The 27,005-nt window shown below is 38.0% G+C and overlaps 1 protein-coding gene across 1 annotated transcript; it reads right to left on the reverse strand.

Annotated features, from left to right (window-relative positions):
* Positions 1 to 854: 854 nt before the first annotated feature.
* On the reverse strand, positions 855 to 26,361 carry LOC107091517 (retinal guanylyl cyclase 2-like). Its single transcript, XM_015385488.1, has 23 exons — positions 25,960 to 26,361; positions 25,712 to 25,840; positions 25,423 to 25,602; positions 25,142 to 25,259; positions 24,724 to 25,025; positions 24,495 to 24,626; positions 24,289 to 24,392; positions 22,952 to 23,070; positions 22,725 to 22,809; positions 22,532 to 22,628; positions 22,280 to 22,402; positions 21,104 to 21,184; positions 20,425 to 20,601; positions 19,336 to 19,492; positions 17,426 to 17,575; positions 15,164 to 15,312; positions 14,883 to 15,046; positions 14,598 to 14,790; positions 14,335 to 14,509; positions 13,507 to 13,605; positions 13,013 to 13,107; positions 12,836 to 12,921; positions 855 to 1,369 (listed from the first exon to the last, which is right to left on the reverse strand). Exons 1-23 carry the CDS (start codon positions 26,359 to 26,361, stop codon positions 1,237 to 1,239), a joined length of 3,450 nt encoding a protein of 1,149 aa, XP_015240974.1. The 3' UTR covers positions 855 to 1,236.
* Between the last annotated feature and the right edge of the window lie 644 nt (positions 26,362 to 27,005).

Here is a 27,005-nt window from a genome sequence, read left to right on the forward strand (position 1 = left end):
TCCTTAGCAGTGGTTTCCTAGCAGATATTTTACCATGAATTAGCTGAATAAACCTATCAGTGTGAGCTGAGCTCAAGCCCACACTCACACAATGCAGACAAATCTAACATTTAATCTGTAATAGGTGATCAAAACCCACCTCATTGGTTCACCCTCCTCATCAAAAGAGTAGAATCCACCATTTACTGATCTCTTAAATGTTTCAACAAATAAAAACACCAAAGTAATGTCATACAATATTAACTATAATAACACTGCCTTGGTTTTAATTTTCCACCATTTTAATGTAATCTCTAGAATTTGAATATTACACTGCATAATATTGCGTTTACATTCTCTTGGACAGACGATGGAGGGATGAATGAATGTATGAATGGAAGGATGGATGAATGAATGAATTAATAGAAGGAGGGATGGATTGATGGATGCAAGGAAGGATGGGTTGATGCATGGTGGATGGATAACGGATCGATGGATGGATGAGTGGGCAGAGAGACAGATGGAGGGATGGATGAATGGATAGAGGGATGATGGATGGATGCATAGAAGGATTGATAGATGGATGGATGCAAGGAAGAATGGATAGAGGGATGGATGGGTAGATTGATGGATGGATGGACAGATAGAAGGATGGATGGATGAATCGAGGGATGGATGGATGATGATTTAATTTAATAATGAAATCCTTCAGTATTGCACAGGCAATTTTCTTTAACCCAAACCCCCACCCCCCCAATAAAGTCATATTGACATATGTTTTACTTCTTTCACAATAATTGCTTTATTCAATTTCATTTTTGTTAATTATTGGTTTGGTAGCAAATTAAAACAAGCAGTTTTAAAACTTAGTAGGACTTTAGGACAACTTTATGAAGTATCGGAGCACCACTGATCTCCCTCCTAATAAATGTCCTTCCAGAGGAGGAGCAAGGTGTTGGGAACGAATGAGAGAGATTAGCTGGGTTCCTCTGCTGCTGACCGACACTTTTGCAGATCTCGTCTTTGCCGACTCACCACTTGTCAGCCTCTGTAGATCATTCCACATTCAGACTTCATCTCCTTAGCTGGAGCCGCTAATACTCATGGATGTGCAAACAAACGCTCTGACCAATATTAATCCCAACACACACTTTCACTACGGTCCTTCTGTCTCTCAGAGGAAGGCAGTTCCAGAGTTCTGCATGGCTGAAGCTTTGTGTTGGGGCTCTTATGGGTTCTCCAGACAAAATCAGTCAGTCAGTGGTGCGTCAGCAGGACATTGTGGTCGTCTTCAGGCATATAGAGCTGCGTCACAACACGGACATGTGAAATCTTCTTCACTGCCTTGTGAAACACCTGCTTCAAGTCCCTTGATTCAGTCAAGGACATTCTAAGAGAGGAGAGGATGGAAAGAGAAAACTTATCTGAGACGGATGAAAGTGTTTCGATAACAAGTGAAATAATAAAAAAAATCTTAAATATAACTTTTACATTTTTAGGTAAAATGTTATATTTACTTTGAAATGTTGTATGGTCAGCACAAAGATAAGCAATAAGCTAAGCAGATCTTATTTTTTGTATCTTTTCTTTCTTACAAACACCTAAAAAAAAAAGCTTAGTTGAAAGAATTTAAGAGCTTGTTTTTTTTTTAACAAACCATTCCCAAATGCAAAGTAAAAGAGTAAATTTAAAACATTGATATTTTTCTTGTCCTTACATCTTTCAGAAATCTAGAACCATTTATTTAACAGGAAAAACATCAATATTATTACAAATTCAAGCTCTACCCCAGATGTTTGCAATTCCAGTCCTTATAGACTAAACCCATTGAAGTTTTAATTTACTTTAACTGTTTATTTAAATAAAGGGTCATTAGCAGAGTCGTACATAACTTGGTAACATTTTGATGAAAACTATATGAAATTAAAAGGTGTTGGAGAAGCGATGAAGCATGACATCAACTCAGCAGGAATGGAACTGCCAACTTCTGCTCAAGCCACTACCATCTACGGAAGCTTCCTCTGTGGCATAGCAAGCAACAAACTCTAAAACAGGTCTAAATGTCATTATAAAAGCACCAACAAATTTTCACTCAGTGTCTACTCTTTACAGTCAAACAAAGGATCAGACACAAAAAAAGCAGGAAACATGACAAAGGACCTCTGAGCACACCACCATAAAGATTTTTTTAAAAATGGATAGAATTTAGACACTTTAAAACAAATAGAAGGATTTAAATACCAGCTTGTTTTATATCCATGAAAGCATATCTATAATCGAGTCTTTACTGTTGTACCTGCAGAAGGCAGCAGTCGGAACTATTTCTATTTCTAGAATCAGGAAGAAATTCTCATTGGAAAGTAAAAGCTAAAGTACTGCCAGATATAAAAACCCTGGCATTACCCGATCCGTACCGGTAGCACGATCTGTACCATCAGCTCATTTACACATGCGCAAAGACATCCTGGTCCCCCTTGATTTTAAATTTTTTTTAAAATACTTAAATTACGTTTTCCCCTCCTTTAAAATAGTAAGCGTACCGAACTAAACTCTTCTGTGCCAGAAATGGAATTATATGCGACTCCGGGAGCTAACTTTTTAGGCTTTGGATTAAAACACAAATCTAGTCTTTTTGAGTTTTATTTTTCCTTTTGAGTTAACATTATGGCATACAGTGCGTAACCTAAAGAAAGAAATAAAAAAAAGAAATAAACATGGTTTCATCATATTTTGTTGCACTACTCTGAGCATGTCTGATAATGACATCAGACAAGCTGTTTAATTCTGATTTGATGGTTTTTAAATTTTTGTATTGGCATTCTTTAGTGATTTAAGGATAAAAAATTGTAGTTTTTGTACCATAATTACATTATTTTAAAAGTTAACTTCAGTCAGCACTTTTAAGTAATTATTAAGCCACTACTCTATTGTAAATTTGTACACTTGTTCACTTTTGGATGCGATACCTGTTTCCCTATAGATTCGCTGTTTTGCTATTCAGAATTGTAAAAAATTTAACAAAATGTATAGTGTCAAATTTCCCAGGGTACATGGTGAAGGCAGGGTGAATCCATGTTATGATCTAATGTAAAATGTGATCAAAAGCATTCATTGGTGTGAATGTTTTAGAGTTAAAATCCGTTTAGGTGGCTGAAAATTACTTAGTCTTGTGTCAGATGTCATGGGAGAGTTACAAAGTTGACTGGTCCAAGCAAGTAAGTAACTCAAATAGTTCTGATTGCTCCCTTCTACAGGTTAAGATTACCTCGAACAAACTTAAATTAATAAATAAAATTAAAAAAACCAAAACAATTATCAATTATTTTAAAGATACATCATGATATTTCCGGTCTGCGCCAACACTTTGCTGCCATCAAATGATTATTTTATTTTGATTTTTTTTTTTATGAGAACTTTGCCTTTCTGATGATTTTGTAGGTGTAAAAAACTACATTCAACACAAGGAAAACGAAATAAAAATGTATTCTAGGGCTCTTTCAATCAAAACAGATTTTTCAAAAGACAGCAGCGACGTGGTGAGCAGTTTAAAAGACTTGTAAAGTAGAAGAACTGAGTTTTGTTATCAAAATAAAAGCGTAGTTTTTCTTTTTATCCCTTGGACTAAGTTCCCAAAATCCTAACATGAACTGTCTTTAGATGCCACAGCTTTTGATTAATAATATATTATATCTTGATACAACCCAGGTAAAACTATCGTAGGGCAAGAAAGAACGTTTGGAACAGAAAACTAGATGTCAAACTCAATTCTGATCTTTCTAAACTTAGAGGAAAAGTAGTAGGATGTCAAAGGGATTTCTAATTTTCAAGTGGAATATTGAGTTGATTTATACAATAGTCAAATTATTTCTTCCAGGATTTTGACTGATATTTTCTTATTGTAGCCAAGATTTCTCCCCAAACGTCTAAAGGGTTGTGTTCATGATCCATCAAGTATAAACAATTTGTGGTAACACCTTAAGACAGTTCATTCCCAAATTATGTTTTCTAAAGGACGAGTCACGTTGCCAACCAAGCCAGTAATGTTATACATTTTTTATAATGCATAACATTACCTCAGTTTTTCTTCTTTGCAAGTTGTTCTTGCTGTTGTTTCTCGGCTTTCCGTTTCTTGTACTGGGCTATCTCGGCCATCTGCAGCCCATGGGCCATTTGCCTGTTGGGACGAAGTGAACACCATGATCACAGCATACACACACACGTTCTGTAGTCCTGCAATGGAATGTGTTCTTCCAAAGAACTTAACCATTTCACTGTTGTTTTTAGCCACTCCAACTGTCTAGAGCGCCTAAAAGGTACAGTAGGTTCCTTGGAGAGGGATATCTTTAGTAAGTCTGTTAATAACAGATTTTACCGGGCTGGACGAATACTTTCACGAATATTTTGTCTTTGTTGTTATGTCTTTACAAAAATGCTGGATTTGTCCAAATCTTGGAACTTCATGCTTCTAAGAAAACCAATAAGTTTTAGGGCTGCCATCAGTACCTTTTGAATAAATTGCGAAAGCCCAGATACCTTGATTATAACCACTTTGTACCTCTGTGCATGGTATGGGGAATTTTAGCCATAACATTTAATAGCTAGTCTATTGCTACAATATTGCTACATAAATAATTGCTACATAGACACTTGCTAGTCTATATAGCTGGTCCTGTGTGTCAATGTTCTGAGTTAGGATGTCTTGGTTTTCCGCCTCTTTCTGACCACTCATTGACACAGACACCTCACCTGTTCATTTTTCTCTCAAAATAGAGGACTTTTAGTAAGCAGTATTTCCTATGTGTATCTGTGATTGGATGGACAGCCTCTTCAAAGGCTTCTCTCCATTCTCCTTCGCTTGGGGGAACCTTTCTGTCCTTCAACATACCACTATTTGGTGGGTCAGAATATCTGCCCTAATCTCTATATAGGGCACTATATAGTAAAAATCTAACTTTACTAATCGCACAATGGAGAAATTAACCTCAGCATTGAACCCATCCCATTGGGGAGCAGGTGGCTGCCATCATGGAGCAGTGTGGGGTTAAATGTCTTACTCAGAGACCCGGAGTGGCAGTCTGTGGAGCTCGAACTCAGAACCTCAGAATTCACAATATCAGCTGCTCAGGATATTAGTTACATCATTTTAAATGAGGGTCCAAACGTCTAGTGAATGAAAAAGTTGTGGACTCAAAAAAACAAAGTAGTGATCATCTATGGTCACTAGACCAGCAGATATATCCCAGAATGCTTTGTGGTATGGGGTTAGGGAGGACTTTCGGACACAGCCTTTAGCTTGTCTCATGTGAGACGGCCACCTGAACCTTGCCTTCTACCTCTGAACTTAAAACATGTCCAAGTCCCTCCATTGGTGCTGAAAAGCTAAATGCAGATGGCTAAAGTCTGGATTCCAAGTTTACAATAGCATCTAGAAAGATATACTCTACAGATATAACTTATATATAATCTTTCTTCTCCGGGATCCTTAGCAAAATCATTAACAGCGCTTGTGTCTTATTTGACACAGTTGACAGGCTACAAACCCTCTTGTGACTGTGGCATCTGATCTCCCTTAGTTTACAAATCTCTTCACCAACAAAACACAAAAGATTACAATGGTGAATGACCTGTACGTACAGTGCTTTTGTCAGGACAGGAGACTTTCATTCACCCATTCTTGAACACATTCACACACTGATGGTGGCATGCTACACTGTAGGCACAGCTCAATGACAGGAGTGAGGCTGCCATAAATAGGCGCCACTGGGCCCTCTGACCACCATCAGTATGAAATGGGGATGAAGTGTCTTGCCAAAAGACACAACTTTAAAAGCCTGTGCTTGAACCGATGACCCTTCGGTTGTAGGGCAAAGGCCAACCTTTGATACTATTGTCACCCACTAAAGAGGCAGTCTGTACATCCATATCAAGTTCAGTACCCAAGTTTCCTCCAACAGGAACTGATCTTCACAAGATATTCTCCTTTCATCAAATTAACTACACAAACTTGGAAGATATTGTGCAGCAACTAGACTCTTCCCTCTGCTGTCATTGTTTACTGAGGTTTCCTTCAGAAAGCACTGCCTGTCATAGAGTCAGGTGTTTTATTAAACCACTTGAAAAATAGCAACTTAGACAAAATGCTACTGCAGACTCCCCTGAAAACTCTCCATCAACAACAAGATTATTGAAAAGGCTGAATTTCAACAGATAAATTCTGTCCTAATAATGACCAAGTGCTTTTCCATTCAGTTTTCTGTGCTTACCACAGTGTGTTCAGTGACATCCGCATAAATGCTGAACATGGAAGAACCATAGTACTGGTATTCTTGGACCTTACTGCAACATTTGACACTGTGGATCACTCCATATTATCATAGTGCTTGGAAGATTTGGTCAGTCTTTCTCGTATAGCACTGAACTGGTTTAAATCCTATTTGAAAGACAGTGGGTTTTTGTGTAAGCAGGTAACTTTACATCTGATCACAAAATCCCATTGGGTTCCCCAGAGCTCCATTTTACGATCCCTCTATTCAGTTTCTATAAGTTCCCTCTACCTTAAAAAAATTGCCATAACTACCTGTATGCAGATGATGCACAGCTAAACATCACCAGCCAGGCTCAAAATCTGGCTCTAAGGATAGATTCAGAACTGAACTTTCAAAGGCACACAAAGACAATAGCAAGTTTGCCTTTCTATTGCCTAAAGAAGATCTCCAGTATCAAAGGACTGATGTCTCAACAGCCCCCTTAAAAACTAATTAATGTGATCACCTTTAGTAGAATTGAGAAATCTAGTCTGCCTGAAGAGTTGATCAGATGCCTGCTGCTAATCACATCAGCCCATTTCTAAAGTCATTTCACTGGCTCCCCGTATCTCGGGGAATAAACATTAAAATACTTATGCTAGTCTATAAAACACTGAATGGTTTAGTATCCATATACAAGACTGACTTGATTTCAGTGTATCAACTGCTGAGACCTCTCAGGTGTTCTGGCTCAAATCTACTATTTATACTCAAAACCAGATCTAAGCGGAGAGAAGCGGCTATTTGGTCTTACGCTCCACCAATTTGAAATAAACCTCCAAAACCTCCTAGAAGATTGTATAAAAGATGGATGCTACTCGCAAAGATAGTTCAACTTTTCTACTTTGACTATTTGTAACAGTTCTTATTTATTTGGCATAAATCCGTCATTCATAAATTACTTTTATGTATTTGTAAGATGCTATGTATCAGTGTTGTTTATATGAACAGAATAGTGCTTCAAACAGTGTTTCTGTTATTGTTATGGTTATAAAAGTAGCTGCAGTAGCCATATAAAAACAATGGTGAATATAAGGAATACGGAAACTTTAACATTGGAGATTATGTCACTCTGACTTCCCAGTTCAAAGGATAAAGAAACACACCATTACTATTGGAAAGATGTCCGTAGACCTTCTTTGGGACATTCTTTAATCATTTCATCAGAAAACCCCCAATTATTTAAACCTTCCAATTTATAGAGCCTTGTTCACCACTAGCGACTTTCTAATACCTGACTTGCATATGACAAAATGCCGCTCTTGCTGTCCTTCCTACATTTGCTCCAGTCATTGAACTCACCCTTTCAGCATTGTCCAAAGTTTCATCTGCTGGTGAAGATTCTCCGTCATCCAGGCCATAGTCATTCCAAGAGTTAAAAAATAATCCACTGGACTTGGTTTGCAAGTTTGAAGATGTTTCGCTTCCCATCCAGGGTCCTCCCTTTAGTAATGAGGAAACCCAAAACGACTCCCCATTCCTAAGGGGCATACCCGTTTGTAGTGTTTTTCGAACCTGCATGCTGAAGTGGGTGAGAGAGAGCTATCCAGCTCTGGTTGACCAACACCAAAAGGCTGATTTATACTCAGAAACCAGGTCGTCTACGTGTGTGTCACAGTTAATGCAGATACACCCCCGCCCCTTCTGCAGACACTCTGCTGCACCTCTCCAAAATTGTCAGTGACCGCAGACAGTGCCACAGACAGGAAGCCTCTGATTGGTCAGATCTACATCCACTTTACACTATGCGCATTTCCTGTTTGGTACCTTACCGGCTTGTTTTGTTTATATGAACACCATTGTGGAGAACGACTCGTGAAGAAGGACCAGCTAGAAGAGCGAGGTGTGCAAGAATGCGGCCCTTTTTCCACCTGGATCCCTGCTTGCTTTCACCCTCATGTCCTGCCCTATGTAGAACCACATCTTGTTTGTGATTTTCCCTCTTGCATTGTAGCTTGGAATAATATAGCGCAGACCACGCTCATACCTGCGACAAGCTCACTGCGACACACTGCTGTGGGAGTATATCCAGCCCTTAACTGCTGATGGAACAGCTGGGCCTAATTGCTGTTTGCCAAGGAGCTATTACGAGCCGCTAACCCATGCCATACTGTTCCTGCCACTGACTGAGTCTTCCACCACTGTTTGCTATAATATTGAGCCCTGCAAAGTTGTCTCTGCATCGGATTAATCCAAATATCTTTGAGAGCTGCTGTTGGACAACCAGACTGGACTGAAGACGTGGTCGCCAAGTTGGACCAAACCGAGCCGAGCCGAACTGAGTTAAAAAGTCCCTTCCATTCCATCGCGCCAAAACAGTAACATCCATCTTTCACTGTCTTCCATGTGATGCCTTCTAAGTACTCTGCTTGGGTGAACTAGTTAGGATAGATAGTTGTCAATTTGTTGTATTTTATCTGAAATAAGCTTTCTGATCCAACTGCTGATGGTTTTAAGAGTTCTGAACTGAATGCTAAGACTCACTGAACAGAATGAGCAAACGACGTGGTGTTACCATCTGTTTCTGGAGAGACTGCTCCAGTGGACTGGCTAGCATCATTAGCTCCAAGCTACCACATGTCTGGCCACATTTTAGAGGCCACATTGTGAGCTCTAACTTTTCCTTTGTTTCAGCTGGACCCGCCAAACCAGACCCCCTGGGGCCAGATAAGCTAACCCTTTGTCTTTCAGCTTTATTACAGCTTACTGCATTCCTGAGTCATTGTTCATTTTTCAATTTTAATTCACATGAAACTTAACTGTTTTGACTGCATTAACATCTGTGTCAGGGTTTTTTCACATTTATCTGCGGATATTTGAAAGGACACCTTAATTGCATTAAACCTTAAAACTTGAACATTCCTCCGAGACTCTCGAATGGACCTTTAAACCACCTTTTCCGCTTTATTTATTGTTTATTTATAGTGCTTATTTTCAGCAGTGTTTCGTTGCCTGCATTGGGATTATTAGCTACTAGAGGTACCATTGCCCGTGGTGTTTTGTGTTTAGTTTACACAGTGAACGGTTTATCACTCAGGCTGGATTTACCTTCTTTCACTAACATCTGAATAAAAAGCGACAGATTTATTATGTTGGTGATTAATAACTCTGCTAATAGCCATGGTCTAAATAACTAAATTAGCAAAAGACAACTGACTTTTAAACAGCCGGATCCAGGAGTCCAACCTTTTATTTAAAACACTTAGAACTCTTGTGAGTTATCAAATTAAAGTCAAATTACTATTTCAACTCATTGTAATTAATTGGTTTTACCCTCAATTTTGAATGACCTATTCATTAATTTATTAATTATAACTTCCAGTTCTAGTTATTTAAGCTAGTCATTATCTTTTGGTAAACATGAATAACACAGTCCTATATGAAATACAACGATTTAACCAATCCAGTAATAATTCTGTTGATATAATTATTGTTATAATAACTATTCTATATCTAGTCTTTTATTTTAAAAATTGTGCAGATCGTTCATGATGTACAACGGGCATAAGTTGTTCCCTTTCACCATTAACTAGTCAATATTCCTCTGGAATCATTTCGAAAAACTGTTATCTAAAGAAACTCTCATGGCCAACCGCTAAAAGAGATCTCTGTGCATTTTAAAGGTTTTGTCTGTGCAAGCATTAAGAATAGCTCTTGTGAGGATTAAGTGCTGACGGATCGCCTTGATTGCACATCGGTCTAAACTTTATGAGTTGCCTAGGGTTAGACTACTGCTATCGTTCTGCAGTACACCACTTAGCAGCCTAGGAAATGACTTTCAGTCTTGCTTAAATTATTGTCAAATCTGTGCTCTGATTTAATGGCATCGTATTTCCCGACTATTCAAGGCTTTCTATAATGGTTTTAATGTCCTTGAGTCCTGCTTTCAGTTGTAAACAGCTGAAATGGACTGAAAATGCAGATGAGACAATATAATAAGGTTTTAAAAGGTTTTCTGTCTACCCGACATCTTTATTTCTATCTTAGAGGGACATTTTCTTGTATTATGAGGGCAACATTATCTTGATAAATGTTGAAATATTAGTAAATATACCAAGAAAGCTTTTAACAGACATAAGGGTAAAATCTGTGCCTACTTGATCAAAGATCAAATCCTGAATAAGGAATCCTGATGTTCTGAGTTCAAGCTCCACTCCAACAGTCTGCCACTCTGGCTCCCAGGGCAAGACCTTTAATGCCCGCCAAAACCCCCCGCTGCCACAATGGCATCAAGTACAGCAAACGTTGAGAGGCCATGCAAAATGTCAAAAACTCAAAATGTGATTTAATTATCCTTTTTTATCATTAAAATAGCAGTTTTTCTCAGTTTTGGAACAAGCAAATTTTACTTATTTTATATCATCTTACTTTCAAAACCCATTTTATTAAGGTCTCTTTAAATTTCACTACCTGACAAGAAATCAAAAGGTATAGGATTGGCTTTGTTCATCACCATTTACATTGAGATACCCTTCAATTTCCAAGAAAACCCTATTAATCCCCAAGTTGTACAAAAGTGGTTTGAATTGGTCTATCTCTCTGTGCTGTTCTCAAATTAATTCCATGTTTTTAAGTATTAATGCATAAATTGCATTTACTTTTTAAGCAAATTATGTGGACTGTATTTGGTGAAATTACAGTAGTATGTAGGTAGACCTATGCCATCAATTTGACACAATGATCACTGGTATATTTTCTGATAACCTATTGTTTTGTATTTTATTATCCCATAAGGAAAACATCTTAATCTCGAACTAAAGCAGTTTTCAAGTACAAGAATAAAATGATGATGAAATTTCTACCAGTTCGTAGGCCATAGTCATTATATTAGCATTGACTGTTTTACTTAAATTTGCATGGTTCTATCTTATTACAATTCCTCAGTTGTCTTTCGTTAAATTCAAACTTAATTTTATGTTATCCTTTTATCTTTATTCACTCTGTTATTTGTTGGATAAAATTAATATAACGGGAGAACCAACCAGCATTTAATGGATTAAAACTACTTCAAAATTGTAACTAGGGAAACTGTTTGGGAACCAGGTGTCATGATCTTGGTGCTGATGGCGGGCTTAATTGCTGATTCCATTCACCTGTCTAACTCTGCCCTGTTTCTAATCACTGTTCCACCTGATCCACCTGCTCTGGCTTCCATTATAACTGCTTCGTCCCAACCATCAGTGTCAGATTATTCTTGAGCCTTTGGTGAGAGTTTTTCTAGCATTAAAAATAATGTTCTGATGCCTGACTCTGACCCGTTTCTGTCTTCTGACTTTTGAGCCTGTCTGTACCTGTTCGGATCTGTTTGCCTGACCTGTCTTCGGATTCTGTTGGATTTGACTGTGGGCTGAGCCTGGACCTGCCTCTTTACTGTCTGTGTCCTTCAAAGTTTTGGTATCTGGAACTCTCTGTGCAGCAAGTGCTGTGTCTTGTCAGCTGACAGGCTGGTATAACCTCATTTACTGGGCATGGTCTAAGCTATAAAAAAAAACAGTTAACTGCCCCGGACGCCCTAGTCGCTGCTGCTGCAGATCCGCAAACTATCCGTCGTTGCTTAAATAAACGCTTTTCAAGTTATCCCACTGTCAGTCTTGCCTGAACACTCGGTCCCTCTCATCTGAGTCATTACACCAGGAGCTAATATTATCAAGAAATGTGTTGACTTTTATCCACTTGGAAATTCAGTGCTTCATGTGCTTTGGTAAATATTCAACAACCTCAAGAAATGACCCTAAAACGTAGAGCTGCAATCGACAGATTACATATTTTTGTGATTATTCGCTGTGTCTGTGCAAAAATTCTGTTTATCAGAGGATAATAGTGGGCAGTAATTTGACCTGAATTAGTTTGACAGCTGAGATAACCCCATGTCCACCTGGGCTTCTTTTGAATATGCCTTTTTTTGTATGTATGTGTGTCGCTGTGTGTTGGAGCCTGCTGTTGGCCTTTTTATTACTGATTAATTTGTACAAATATCATTTCATTTGTAACATATAATTTCTTCAACTGTCTAAAGTCTGATTTGATAGATAGTGAAAAAGTAAAGTCCGATTGGCGTTGGTAAGTGTTATGCTTCCACCGTCTTTTTGCTATTTCAACCACTGTTATGTAAGCAGGAAAAATTGCAGGTTTAAACATTTGAAGTTTTCTTGGGAGAGCTTGCTGCTGTTTTTTAACTATTGTACATCATTTTGGCATTTTCTACATTTCCGATTAAGGGAGCTTTAGTTTCCAAAAGACACATCCTTTAATTTAAATAAAAAAGAAAAAAATTTCAAAACTGCATTATTTTATTCTTCTTGTAAAGGAGAATAGAGAAGGTAATAGTAAATCTATACGTAAAGATCAGAACATGAGCAAAAGTGTTTTTAACTTGAAAGATAAACCAATTAGTGGGCTACTTCTATTTAAAGACCCGAGACTAGAATTATTGGAAACCAGTGCAGGACTCAGAACTTGGACAAGGGTGGACAAATACTAGCTAAACAAGGAGGTGGGAGCAACAAGAAGAAAAAAAAGACAAACAGAAAGGAATCAAAAGCAAGTCGTACCCTGTCTTGAGTTCTGGAGGAACTGGCAGAGGTTTGGTGAATCCATCTCTTCCTGTAAGCCAGTATGTTTCCTCTATTCCTTTTCCCTAAGGAAGAGGTGAAGTCACATTTTAACCATTTGGTCAGGCCTTTAGTAGTTTAGGTCAAATAATCATTTGATTTGTTGACGATTTGTACTTTAACTTCGGTACGGCCCCTCAGCTGAAGCTTGTAGCCAAGATTGAGTTCCCGGAGGACCTTCACTGTGCTCTCATGGACATGAATCCTGTAGGCTATTGCAAAAAATCCAAAAAACTTTATCAGTATAAAGACTTTGCATGTTACATTTAACCAGAATAAACTGTGCAGTTGTTGAAAACACTAAGTAAAATGCTTTCCACATGATCAGCAAACCGATAGCAAAAGTGATGGCTAAGATGATAATTTTTCATATATCTTTATCTGCAGGTTATACTGGCTTTCAAAGCACATGTTGATTAAAAAAATTACTCAAAACATACAATGAAAAAAAATGCAACTATCTTTCTTATGACAGTGTTAGATGTGTTTTTTAATGTATTTTAATCAGTAAATTTTTGTTTTCTATGAAAAGGTTTAACAAATTGGCAGGAAATAAGCCCTTCTTTGTCTAACTATTTCATCCACTTGCTGTGTGACCTCAGTGAACTTACGCATTCCACTCGACTCCATTCGAGAAGCAGTGGTCACTGTGTCTCCAAACAAACAGTACCGAGGCATAGTTAGACCCACCACACCTGCTACACACGGACCTGCAACACATCACAGATCCAAAGTCAACATTTCGCCTTATAGACTTAGATCCACACAATAATTATGCAGAAAGAATTCTATTAAAAATGTACGTTTCCTCCACTTAACACTTTCTAGTTATGTGCAAAGAAACAAGTGCAGTTCGTGCATTGTTACTGGAGATGTACTTCCCCTCACCCAGGGATAGCTGGATATAGGCACCTATATCCCTTGGTGGTTTACAGGATAAGCAGGTGGGTGGGTGGATTCTCTTGGCTCTTTTTTGTTTACATTATTGATATTTGGCTGTGATTAACCTTGCATTTACACACTATTAAATCAACATTAAAGAACCAAACTTCCTCTAATGCCCTCCATCCCTCCATTCAGGCCAAATATAACGCTATTTTGCCAACTCATGTTCTAAGAACATTTACCTGCGAAGGAGTTTGGCTAAATGACCATCTAAATATGTTTACGTGTTACTAAATGTTTTTTCTCAAGATTTTAAGGGCAAATCGATGTTTATGTTAAACATCTTTGTTTAAGTTCAATTTGATCAGGGTAACAGTTTAAGAATATCCCACTTTTCTATTGTCTTTTTTTGTCGGAATATAGATAATGCCATATCAACCGTAGAGATACGGCATATAAAGAAATCATGTCCATTAATGTACATTGTTTGGTGTCATCCCAAAGTCTGATAGGCAGCTAAGGACCATCACATTTAACCTGTAATATTTATTCACCTGTGTGGAGACCTATACGAATTCTGACAGGGACGTCTGGCATGTGCCTCATTTTGAAGGTTCCCACAGCACTGAGGATATCCAAAGACATGTTGGCAATTTCTGCAGCATGACGGTTGTCATTGGGGACTGGAACACCCGATGCCACCATGTAGGCATCGCCAATGGTCTCCACCTAGAAAGGGACATAAGAAAATGAGCCACATGTTCAACCACTTAAAACAATCTCTAAATACTCAGGAAAAACCCCTGAAAACTGTTACCTTGTAGACATCGTGGTTTCCTATAATAGCGTCAAATAGCGTGTAAAGGTCATTGAGGAGGTCGACCACCTCGATAGGCTCACTGTTGGCTGAGATGGTGGTGAAACCAACGATGTCGCTAAAATAGAGGGACACGTTGTCGAAATGTTCTGGTTCCACTACCGATCCCACCATCAAAGCCTCTGCCACTGACCTGATGGGAACGAAAATTCAACACAATTAAAGCATGTCTGCAAATCCAGGAACAGTTAGTTCATTTGTATATGCATGTATCTGGTAACGTACGTGGGAAGCATCTGTGTTAAAAGCTTCTCTGTCTTCTGCTTTTCTATCTCCAGCTCCTCTGTTCGCTCTCTGATCAGCTCCTCCAAGTTGGAAGAATACTGCTCCAGCATCCTCAGCATTGAGTCTATGATGTTGGTCTTCTTTCCCTTATTGATGTTTTTGAACTGAAACAACAGATATGGAGGATATCAAACACAATTAACTAATAAGTGCACTTTAAGAAGATTTTTTTTTATAATAAAATACAAATTTTAGTGCCATTTGATTGGAAAAGGAATAACCTGGTCAAATATGTCCTCAAATGTTGGCCTTTTGTCTGGCTGCTCAGTCCAGCATTGTTTCATCAGCTGGATGCACTCCATAGGAGCATAATCTGGACTGACCACTGGACGACACAGAGGCGGAGGCTTGCGTAGTTTTTCTAATATTTCTGTGAACATAAAACAGAAGCTTGCTTCTTACACAATGGGTAGCATGGTTAGAGGTAGAGAGAATGTCCTCCATCAAACGACAGGGACATCTGATTAGCAGACTAGTGTTTTTGACAGCCATCTTTAGTCTTAGTCTTAGTCTTCAGGACAAAAGCTATTATTAATTTTAGTCGCATTTTAGTCATAACAATATGTGATAGTTTTAGTTGGTTTTAGTCGACTAAAACTTAAAAAGGTTTTAGTCTAGTTTTAGTCAGTTCTATGTTAAAATTCATAAAACAGTTAACCTTTACAATTTCGAATAACAACAAAATTCTTTACCTGACTGACAGCTCTTGCCTAGATACTACAATTGCTGGATATAGAATGCTGTCGTGCTGTTCATCATCAACTTTTTTATGAATTGATGCCCTACTTTATAAAAAAATTGTCTCACAAAAGTTGTGAAAATAGCAGATCTAGTTCAGTGCCTCATATTGGTTAATGCAGCAGACAGACAAGCAACAAAATGTACAATAAAAGAATGGTTTTAGACATACAAGTTTTCCAATGTAAAGCAAACACTTCCTGATCTACTAAGAATTATACATTACACACTGATCAATAAATTCTTCATTACTCCAAACAAGCATAGAACAAAAACATTCTTCTTTCTACTTTGGCAATCATGGCTTTATTTTTTGAGAATTTACCCCTTAGTTACTGCTGCTCAGGGGTCAAAGTAGATTATGATTAAAAGGGTTTTAATTAAAAAAAAAAAAAAAAGAGAGAGAACATACATAACTGCCTTTTAATGCCATGTAAATCCAGACCTAAATTGAATGAATATGCTAACAAAAATGTTGAAACATTCAAAGGAAACAAAAAATGTTTCAATGACAATACAATGAAAAATTGACATCATATTTAAATAGAAACGAGAACTATGAGAGATAAATATTCAAATATCTACATTTTAACCTGGCTCTTTATCCAAAAATAAACAGGGATAATTTAGGGATTCCTTTTGGTAGAAATTAAAGAAGGTTTGGCATCCCCTTTTCTGAGGTGTAAGAAATAAAATCTTGATAGTTATACAAACACATTTTCTATGCTAGGCAGAGGATGATCAGCCACATATAGTTTATTAAGTAATGAGGGCAGGAGGAGACATAATGCTGAGAGCGAACCATCAGTGTGGAGCGAGAAGCGCAGACAGGGAGCTTAACGGGCACAGAGATGCATTCTGCACATCAAAGCTGGAAGAGCAGAATTTATCAAGAGTTCAGCCTGCAGTACCGGACCATTCCAGGTTATTTTCTCCACTGCCGCTAATGCCACGGTCTATCTGTGTTCATGTAGAATAAGCACAGCTTCACGCCAGGTGGGCAGCATGACCAAACAGGACGCAGCAGAACGGCTGATACTGCTTAGCAGATTACAGCACAATGATGCATTCTAAATGTCTGACTGACGACCTGCTAATTATTATTCAGTCTCATCTTGTCTCGACGAAAACTCAACCCCATGACTAGTCATGTTTTGGTCATCAAAGATCCATGTTTAGCTCGTCAGTTTTTGTTATTGTCATAAAAAAAAAGGAGCGTCAACGAAATCATTTCATCATCATTGACGAAAACAACACTGGTTAGATTTCATTCATATTTTTAAGATTTACTGTTTGAAGTACCTTTGGTGAGTTAGTATTAGAATTAAACTTTTTTTGAATCTTAATAGGACACTGTTTTGGAATCCATTGAGATTTTTACCTTAGATCTCTATTAACATTTTACTAGTAATGCAAAACCATTGATGTGTTGCTTTTAACTCGTGGGCCATATCCTTTGCTAATGCCTTATAAAGAAACTGAAAAACCAATAAACACAGCCTCACATTTAATTTCATTATTTGAATATTCAAAAACTTAGCTACGTGGAACATAGCAAAGACAAAGAGTTTGGAGTTTAAAAGCTAACACCATTTACTAAACAATCAAAAACAAATTTTATACTTTTAGGTTTTCTTTCTTTGCCCTGCTGCCCCATGTGTTTTGACACCCAGGGTGGTGAGCCATATGTGACTGCATTTTGGCTGCATTATGGAACAACCAAGTTTGCAAATAGGTCGTCTTACCTGAGTCAGAAAGGTCTAACATGCAAAATGGAGGCCCTCTGATCACGACCTCTTGCATAATGATGGCAAAGCTGTACACATCTGCAGCCGGCGTCCCATGGAGTCCTGGTGTACTGGTTCTTAGGATCTCTGGAGCCGTCCACAACAGCTCTGTAACAACACAAGCAAAAAAAATAAATAATTTCCTGCTGCTGCTACAGTTTGAGAAATGTTCTGTGAACGCACACAGTCTCCTCCATGAAGGTGGCGTTTTTGGAATATACTTTGGCTACAAACGGCTGTTTTGTACTTTTGACCTTCTACCCTCCATCTGTTGTTTAGGAGTGTTTGATTTTAAAATGTTATCAACTTCGAAAAAAAAAAAAAACTCTCTCTTATAGCAGCTGCATTCTGACAAACATGGTGTCACATCCAAAACCCTTCTTATATAAATTATGACCATATTGTTTCAAGAAACAAAAAATATAAATCACATGGTGTTTGAGATCTTAAAGAGAAATCCAAATTGGTGCATCCCCATTTCCTAAACCTCTTAATGGCCTTTTCAAAAACATGAATACATTATAAGAAAAGGATAGTAACACTTATATAAAACTATCTTTTTTGAATTACACTAAGCAGAATAGGTGATAAGCTTTTAAAACAACTTATCTTTGATCTAGTGAGTAACTTTTTAGAGCAGAGCCAATGGAAAACACATTGTGAGGTTCCCAAAGGTTCAATAACAGAGACATTTAAATACAATATCTACATGCTCCCTCTAGCTTACAATAATGAACAGCAATAAAAGTTACCATAACTCTGCAAACAACACCTTGCTCTATATCACATTGCTCCAGGTGACTATGAACCTATTCTAGAGCTAGATAAATGAATACAACAACATAAAGCATGTGAACCATAATCTTATTCAGCTAAATCAAACAACAAAGCTAAGGAAATATTACTGCATAAAATAATTAGGCCACACCCAGTTTCATTTATTGCAGCTAGAAACCACTGATTAGGCCTAATTTCTGGGTGTGGAGATGGATGCAGACCTGAGCCTTAGAAACAAAGTTGGCATCCTATCACCTAAAAATTTTTTTTCCAGGATTATTCAATTCAGTTCAAAAATATTTTAACAATCCCAAAGGAAAAAAAGTTGCAGTAGCTTTTCCATGACAAAAATAATAGGACTAATGTCTCAGGAGAGCCTTAAAAAACGAATCCCTGCATTTATTTTAATCTAACCGTCAGCTGCAGCTGATTGAGAAATCTGCTGCCCGTCTCCTCACTATAACTAAAAAAGAAGAGCACATCCCCTTAGCTTTAAACTACTTACTCTGACTCCCGGATGTCAGGGAATAGACTTTAAAATACTACTGTAGTTTATAAATCACTGAACGGCTTAGGAACAAAATGTAATAATGAGTTATTGTCATATCGACTATCCAGAAAACCCAGGTTATCTGTGTAAATCTTTTAAGCATATCCACAATCAAACAGGACCCAGCAGAATATTTTTTTATGCCCCACTTTTCACACTGTTTCGAAAAAAAAAAAGAAAACCTAATCGAAAGATATAAAAACACTGAACTCTTGAAATATTTTTAAATCAAGGTTAAAAACCTAAATTGAGGGTTACCTTTCACTGCACTATTCTAACCAAAACACTTTTTAGTATGAAGTTCAACTTTTCTTTAGTTGCTTTGGCACTGCAATGTACTTTTTTTTTTATTATTATTTCGTTATCTGAGGTATACCCAGTCATCTAGAAATGAATGAAACAGTTGAACTAGCCTTGCTTGGTATAATACATTCTGTGTTTTAATCAAACAACTTTCCAAAAAGTAAGTGAATTTTCTCAATGCTGGGTTAAAATGCAGCTTTGGTAGGGGGGAAACTTTCAAAAATACTTAATCTGTTACCTTCTGGCCGTGCTTCAACGAAGGGGAACCTTTGCGCCTCCAGAACCTCGTTGTAACCATAGTCTGTCACCTTAAGGACAAACCGTCCATCCACCACACAGTTACGAGACTTCAGACGGGTGTGACACACTCCACGATGATGAAGGTATTTCATACCCTTTAATAGGGAAAATAGCAAAGTATGTTTAGCTTCATCTGTCTCTCTGTTTAAATCTTATTTTCCAACTAACTTCTGTTGTATGGGAGACCATCTTTTTTCAAATCTCATAAAATTAGAAAACCAATTTAAAAATTGTTTTTTACTTGCACAATTTAAATGGAATTATTAAAGAGGGATTGTAACTTGTATTTATTATAAGCCAAAATTAAATACAGCTAAAAACCCCATTTCATAAATCTGATATTAAAAAATTTCTAAAATGCATGCTAAAGTGCTCCCTTGGGAGCCAAAATGCATGCTAAAGTGCTCCTTTGGGGGCCCAAATGCATGCTAAAGTGGCCCCTAGGGAGGCAAAATACATGCTAAAGTGTCCCTTTGGGAGCTAAAACACATATTAAAGTGCCCTCTACTAAAGAGAGGACCCTCTTTAGTGTATTTGCCCTTTTTTCTATTCAGCCCCTACCCTTCCAAAAGTCTGTTCATGCCACTCTTTAAACCCTTTTTGCAGTTTTTCTTTTTTACTTTACCCTTTCCATTTACCTTCTCTGTGACTCTTGTGGTCCTTAGCACATGGAAAACCAGTTAAAGCTATTCCAGTTGCTCCTCAGATGTAACCAGCTCCCTCATTGGTCAATTCTGTAACCAAGTATGGCACTCTAACCAATAAAAGAGCTGGTTACATCTGAGGAAAAACTGTAACTGTTTTGTTGATTTATACATTGTTGTAAACATCCAAGATATCCAAAATGTAGTAATTGATAATGGAGTAATACATACAAGCTAAAATTAACCTTTGCTAATTCAGTTTCAAATGTACAATTAGAAAATGCTTTTCAAATTGGATTTTTAATGGGACGATTTATAAGTTTTAAATTGATGTGTTTTTTTCCATTCATGGTGCCTCTTGGTCCTTCCATGTTGTCATTTACCTTAATAAGGTCCAACAGCAGAGATGATTTAAACATCCAGTCGAGTTTGACGTCATCATTCAGCAGCAGATCCTCCAGGCTTCCTCTGGAGCAGAACTCAGTGACAATGGCAAACACACTGCAGTCATGGAAGAAGCCCAGGAAAGGGTTGACATTCTCATGACGCATGTCTTTCATCTGAAATAAAGGGTAGAAGTTACAGAACACAAAGTTACTCACCTACTACCAGAAAATAAGATTTTATAAAATTAAGATACTTTGCATTTTGTAGAAAATAAGACAAAAGGACTCATTTACAAGAAGAGAGGATGCAGGTTTCCATGGCAATATAAACTAACAAAGATTTTGTAAGATTAAATTGGACAATCAATGAATGTTGGCTCTGTTCAGTAAGAGTCAGAGAAAAATACTCAGGGCTTCAATCAGAAAACACTGATTTATAATCTGCAAAACATTAAACTACAACTTGCTAGTCAGCAAGTACCCCAGCAGCCTGGATAAGCCTGACGGAAAATGAATGGATGGATTGTAAGCAACTATAAATTTACAAGCTATAGGCCTTGAACCCCACCAGGATAATAAATATTGGTATTAACTTCAAAAACAATATCCTGCTTTAGAAAAAAAGGGGGAAAGAAGCAAATTACATTGTTTACCATCTCTCAAATGTTTCACATACCAGTTCAAAGACATCACTGGTTTTCGGGTTAATGCTGCCAAACTTGCCATTCGGTAGTCTCTTCAGCCATGCCCAGTCACCCTGGTCAGGAGAAAGATTGTTTAATTAGATCTCTTTAAGTTTCAGTTGGGGCAAAGTGACACATTGGTTTCTTCTCATCTATGTACCGAAATTAAATTTAGATACAGCCATTTTTTTTCTTAACTATTCGTACAAATAGGGAAGAATAAAGAACATAAGACAGTAACAGAATCAGAAGTGTTTTATTGTGACCTTATGTGTATAACAAAATGGAAAAAGTAGTAGTTCTACTTCTGTGCAAAAAAAGAGGTAAACTACAATTAGATAGAATACAAGAATGACAAGAAAGTACTGCAAAACACACTGTGAGAAAATACCAAATTAAGTTGAAATTATACATACCGGTACTAAATATAGCCTCCTAGGGGAGGGCTTAATAAAATAAACGGAGCTCTACATGCTCCTTTTTTATTAACACATAAGGGCTTTTGTTTTATCTGCTATAAATAGCTTCCCATCTAAAGTTGTCCAAACATACTTAATATTTAATAATTAGAAGTTTAAAACTAAAGCAAGTGTAGGAAGTAAGGCTGGAATATAATAGATGATCTATGATGCTGTTACTTTTTTCCTTTTTTCCCCCCAAAGTTTTCTCTAACATTTATGTGGCATTATGCCCTTTGATACATCAGGATATGTCTGGTCAAACTTGCCTGAAAATTATTATTCTTCATGTATTTATTTTTTTTATTCCCTAATGTACCCAGGGCAGAATATGTTTATAGCGAACTATCAATATGCGATCTGAAATATACCTGATAAGGTATAAGATTAAACTCTTATACCTTATCAGTTTTTCAAATACTCTTTGTATGACATTGGCTTGAGTACAAACTTGGAATTCAGTGAAAACCTTTGATGATCCCCCCCCCCTAGTTTATCTGTGTCTCCCATCTGGCTACTGTCTTTGAGAACTTTAGTGAAGTGTCCTTGTTCCTGATCACATCACTGACTGATGATGATTACTATGAAAGTCTCAAATCTGTCATCTTGTTCCGCTGATGGTCATGCAAGATTACCCAAGATGTCTTTTGGAATTGAAAGCAAAAAAAAAAAAAAAATCATATTAGTTTGGATTAAATCCTGAAATCTGACCTCAAAGATAACAACGTTTGAATTTTCGTATGTGGCTGGGGACTGGGAGGAGGCGGGTGTGTTGAGGCTGCGCTCAGATATGCTTCGGCCGCCGCTGGTCCTGCTGTCATCTAGGCTCAGCTTCTGTGGACCGAAAATTATTCCTGGTTTAGAAAACTTTCAGGAGTTATTTAGTGCTAGTGCGGGAATTTTATTGTAGCCCAAGAAAAAAACAAAAAATGTATTTTCTAAAAAAAGAACACAAAGTCAGACCTTGTTACTAAGGGATGGGTTTATAAATGTGACATCTTGAAGAGTGAGCAGGATCTTGTTTGGACCTCTGACCATACGAATCTGATTGACACGTCGCCTGAGAAAGACGTCAAAGACAAGGATGGTAAGAAAAAGGCTGAAAAGTATGTCCCAGTAATGTACCTAATCATAAGGGTAGCTGGTGATTTCATACCTGATGCAGTAGAGAAGAGCCACAGCGAAAATAGAAGCCGCAATAGAACCAAGGAACATACTGAAGGTGAAGAAAAGATCCACTCCTGCAGAAGAAAAGAGAAAACAAGAACAGAAAAGAAAAGAGGTTAATCTATAACGCTGTACAAAAATCTTTCCAGCAGATCAAACATCTTAATCAACTAGAAGCTACTAACTGTGAATGCATGTTTCTGAGAGGTTCCTGACCTCCTGAGCAGATAACTCCTGGTGTGAACCAGCATGAAGAATCCCTCCTCGGTCCATAGCCTTGTGGAAAGTGAAGGTCTCGACCCAGGAAGCGAACCATGCCCATCTCCGCATCAATTCTGCCATTAATTAGTAAGAGCAGTGGTACAATTAAGGAGGGAACAGTTCATTTAGACTGTTCTTTGTCAGAGAGGTACTATTATCTGGGAATGTAATATAACATTAGATAAATTGGACAAAGAGACATAAATGTGCAACCTGACATCTCTCTCTGCTACTCATTTAAATCTCTTCTCTTTAGATTATGCTAGATGCAGCATGCTTTTAGTATCTTTTACGATCTTTGTTACAGTTATTTTTTTTTTTTTTTTTGGAAGCCATCTGTAATGGATAATATCCCTCTATGGGAATTATGCTTATACTAAATATAATTTAAAGGGAATACCATGTGAATCTGGTAATATATTTTTTGCACATGAGAAATGTTAATGTGTGGCATGCATGCATGAACCTTAAAAAGAGCCATAGCAAGAATTTCTTAATACATCTTATGTCTGTCTGCAATAAGAAATCATTAAACGCTAACAGTAGCCATTCAAAATGTCCCCTCTTTCCTTAATGGGTCCTTGGCAGGTTCCCTACAATTCCTTTTTAAACATCAATCTTTGTAGAAAAATATTCTTTCTGACATGATTTGTGGAGATTAAGATCTAAAGAAAAGCGCCATCTCCTGGTCAGAACCTGTAATTTGGTGAAAGGGTGGAGTCAGTAAAAAAAAAAAAAAGCACACCCAGGAGCGGGAGGGTGTCACTCCATTTGCTGGAAGTTGGAGGAGATTTTGCATGGAGTCTCAGGGAAGTTGGGTACCATTCTGCGTTTGACTGGGAAGGGCCATTTTGAATGGCTGCTACTGTAACACTGTCATGGTTTTGGTTCTGTTTAAGTTTTATATCTGAGTTTTCATTGGTCTTATTTCCATTTTTGTGTTCTACTTATTTTTGATTGTATTTAAGTTCTTAGATATTTCGTGTTTGCCCTGTTGTGTCAGTCTCCTTTTCCCTAGCTCCCTTCTTGCCTCTGTTCACACCTGCTCCCAATCTGCTAATTAGCCTGGTCTTTGTTTGTCTCTCCCATATATCCGCCTCCTGTTCAGTCAGTCTTTGCTGGTTTGTCGTAATTTATTTCCCCCCTTTGTGTAAGTATTCCTGGTTCTCATTTTTCTTCTGTTGAACTTTTTGGTTAATTAAATATTCAAGAAACCACTTTGGCTTTTTGTATCTCCATTTGGGTCCCCTTCAAATCACCCCCCAATGTGACAAATATCAGCTCAGACATACGTGTATGTTGGCATCAAATTCATGGAAGTCCCATCTGTGTCCAGGATGAGGTAGTCGAGCTGAACAGCCCCAGAGCTGCTGGTTTTGACACGATGACTAAAGCCCTGCAAATAAATAAAATGTAAATCAGACCCTTTGTAGGGACTGTTATCTTGTAGATATTAGAAAAAGGTGGAGAGCTGACTGCTTTCCTGGCCTTGCCGTACCTGAAAATCCAAATTACGTATTCGTTGTGCTAGGTTTCCCCCAGACATCCATGCTTGAGACTCACGAACACGATGCACTGCATGAGCCATGATCAGAATGGAGTTGTAGATAGTGCCAAACAGAGGAGACACCTGAGCCATAAAAGGAGATGTCAACATTTCGCCTGTCCGGGAGGTAAACTTACGAACTGAACCCCTTTCAAACCATAGCATTTGGTCAAACCTGTACCTGTTGGGGTGTCAGTGTTCTTGCCACCTCCCCCCTCTCCATAGCCTCTCTGTAGGCATCATAGAATGACACCTTGGGTGAGTCAATGGTGATAGTCAGCATAGCATCGTAGGCCCGCAGGAGTTTGCTGTTGTTTTTCACAGCAGGGTAGGTTGCATTAATATATGGCAGACTGTAGAGCAGGGTGTCATATGGTATAAACACCAAGGAGCCATCGATCATCTGCATGTCGTAGGCTGTTTCTAAGAGAAGTCTTTGGACCGAACCACCAATGAGTACCGAGTGCATGCAGAGAACCACAGCTAGGGGAGAAAAGGACAAGAAGAATTAGATTACAATATATTGGAAATCTCTCCTTTTTTTGTTACCAGTCTAACAAGCATCCTAAACCCTCGTCAACAACAAACAACACTCTTACCTCTTATTTCTTTCATCTTGCGGACCTTTGCTAAAGTTCTCCTTATGCCATGAGGGGTGTTTTCCATAAAAATAACAAATCTGACAGGCATCCCATGGCTCCTTAAAGAGTCAGCGACCTACACAGGACAGTACATATGCTTAATGACAAGACATGAACTCAAATATCACAAAAGCAAAAAATGTGTTTGTTTGTTTGTCTATGTAGCTTTCCTTTCCAACACATAAACAACCTTAAGTCCCCGTTTTTACTGCAAAAGGACAAAAGACAAACTTTCAAACCTTATTTGCCGTATCCACCCAAATGTCTTCAGAAGAAGAGATGATACCAATGTGAGCCCATCTGAAGTAGCTCATGACACTGTGCAGCACTGCTGTGGGTCTTGCCATAGATCGGGCAAATGTTGGATGGTTCCGAACATCGTCCAAATCATAACCTACACAAGCCCAAGAAAATATTGCCTTGCAGGAGAGAGTAGAGAAATAAACATGCTTACTTACACTCTCTTAAGAACTGTTCTGGGTAAAAGAACATAAATGCACACATAACAACTTGAGTATTTCCACTTACTTTGTTCCAGCCTTTGCTTAGCATTGACGCAGCATCACAGTACCCTGGATTGGCTGGTCCAATGTACCCAGAGGCTTTGGTGTGGAAACCCACAAAGGCCTCCAGTGCTCTGGATGTTTCACAGGGCTCCTAAAGAAAAAACACTTAATAAGCCATTTGGCATTTAACCCCAACCCCTGTCAACCACAAACTTGCCCTGCATAGACTAGAACTCAAATATGTTTTATAAGAAACTATTTCCATTCTACCTGAAGCACAGAAAAGACAAATGTAGCAGCATAGGACAAGCTGGGGTCTTTGTTGATGCGATTGACAGCCAGCTGCGCTGCAACATTTGGAAGTGCCTTGGCAAAGAGGGGGTCACACCCCCATGGTCCCACCACTCCAACCCGAAACCAGGCTGCATGTGCTTGTTGGGGCAATAAGCACAGGACAGTTAGGATGAAGAGGAAGGTTTTCAGGAGACCATGTAGTCCAAGAAGAGGGTAGACATTTAAAAGCTGTGAAAGAGAGCAGTGGCATGGAGGCCATGAAGATGAACGAATGGCTGTGGGATATCGCAGAATCGGGGGGACACTGGAAGAATATGGGTTCCTCTGCTGTTTCAATTTCAGACGTAAGGAGGTGAAGGCATGCTGCAGCTGAAGCATCTCAAGTCCTCCGAACTCTAGGGTTTAACAGAATCTTGATAAAGAGGGTGTCCTCTGAAACAAAGAATTGGAAAAACAGGGATTTGGTCCAATATTTACATTTACTTAAAAGCTCAAGTCAACGGTTTATTTCAGACATTCTTTTCCCTCCTGATGAGAGCTTGGCATCATTGTCCAGTTGAAACATTGAACCAATCCAGGTTTCAGCCTTTCAGTTTTGAAGTTTCACTTTGTTTACCATTGGTACAAAAAATTAGTCCACAGAATTTGATGATGCTACCACATGATTATAACTGGTGCAATATCCTTGAGTTTAAAAGCTCCCTATTCCAGAGCGGAAAAAATTCATACTGTTGTTTGACCATGAAAAGCTTCAACCAGAAACAGCTCAAAATTAGTACTGATCTCAAGAAAAATTATGATTATGTATAAACCTCTGACCTGTATATCTTAATTCATTGATTTGAGTTCAACAGAACTGGATTTAAGCAACTAGAGGTTATTTTATCTTTACATGTGTTTCATAGCTATGTAAACCACTGTTGTGGTGAAAACAAGCTGTACAAGTACTCTATCTCACAAAAAATATTTATATGTAAAAACAGCTTTCTGATAAGTGTAATTAAAACAGTGGTAGTTAATCC

This window comes from Cyprinodon variegatus, unplaced genomic scaffold, assembly GCF_000732505.1.
Source record: "Cyprinodon variegatus isolate N-32 unplaced genomic scaffold, C_variegatus-1.0 Scaffold341, whole genome shotgun sequence".
Classification (NCBI taxonomy): Eukaryota; Metazoa; Chordata; class Actinopteri; order Cyprinodontiformes; family Cyprinodontidae; genus Cyprinodon; species Cyprinodon variegatus.

Excerpts from the sequence above, each read along its gene's own strand:
- LOC107091517 (XM_015385488.1), bottom strand. The coding sequence starts at position 26,361 with ATGCTTCAGCTGCAGCATGCCTTCACCTCCTTACGTCTGAAATTGAAA. Across the intron at positions 14,791-14,882 it reads TTAACACAGATGCTTCCCAC|GTCAGTGGCAGAGGCTTTGA; the intron begins GTACGTTACCAG and ends CGTTCCCATCAG. Across the intron at positions 13,606-14,334 it reads TCGTATAGGTCTCCACACAG|GTCCGTGTGTAGCAGGTGTG; the intron begins GTGAATAAATAT and ends GATGTGTTGCAG.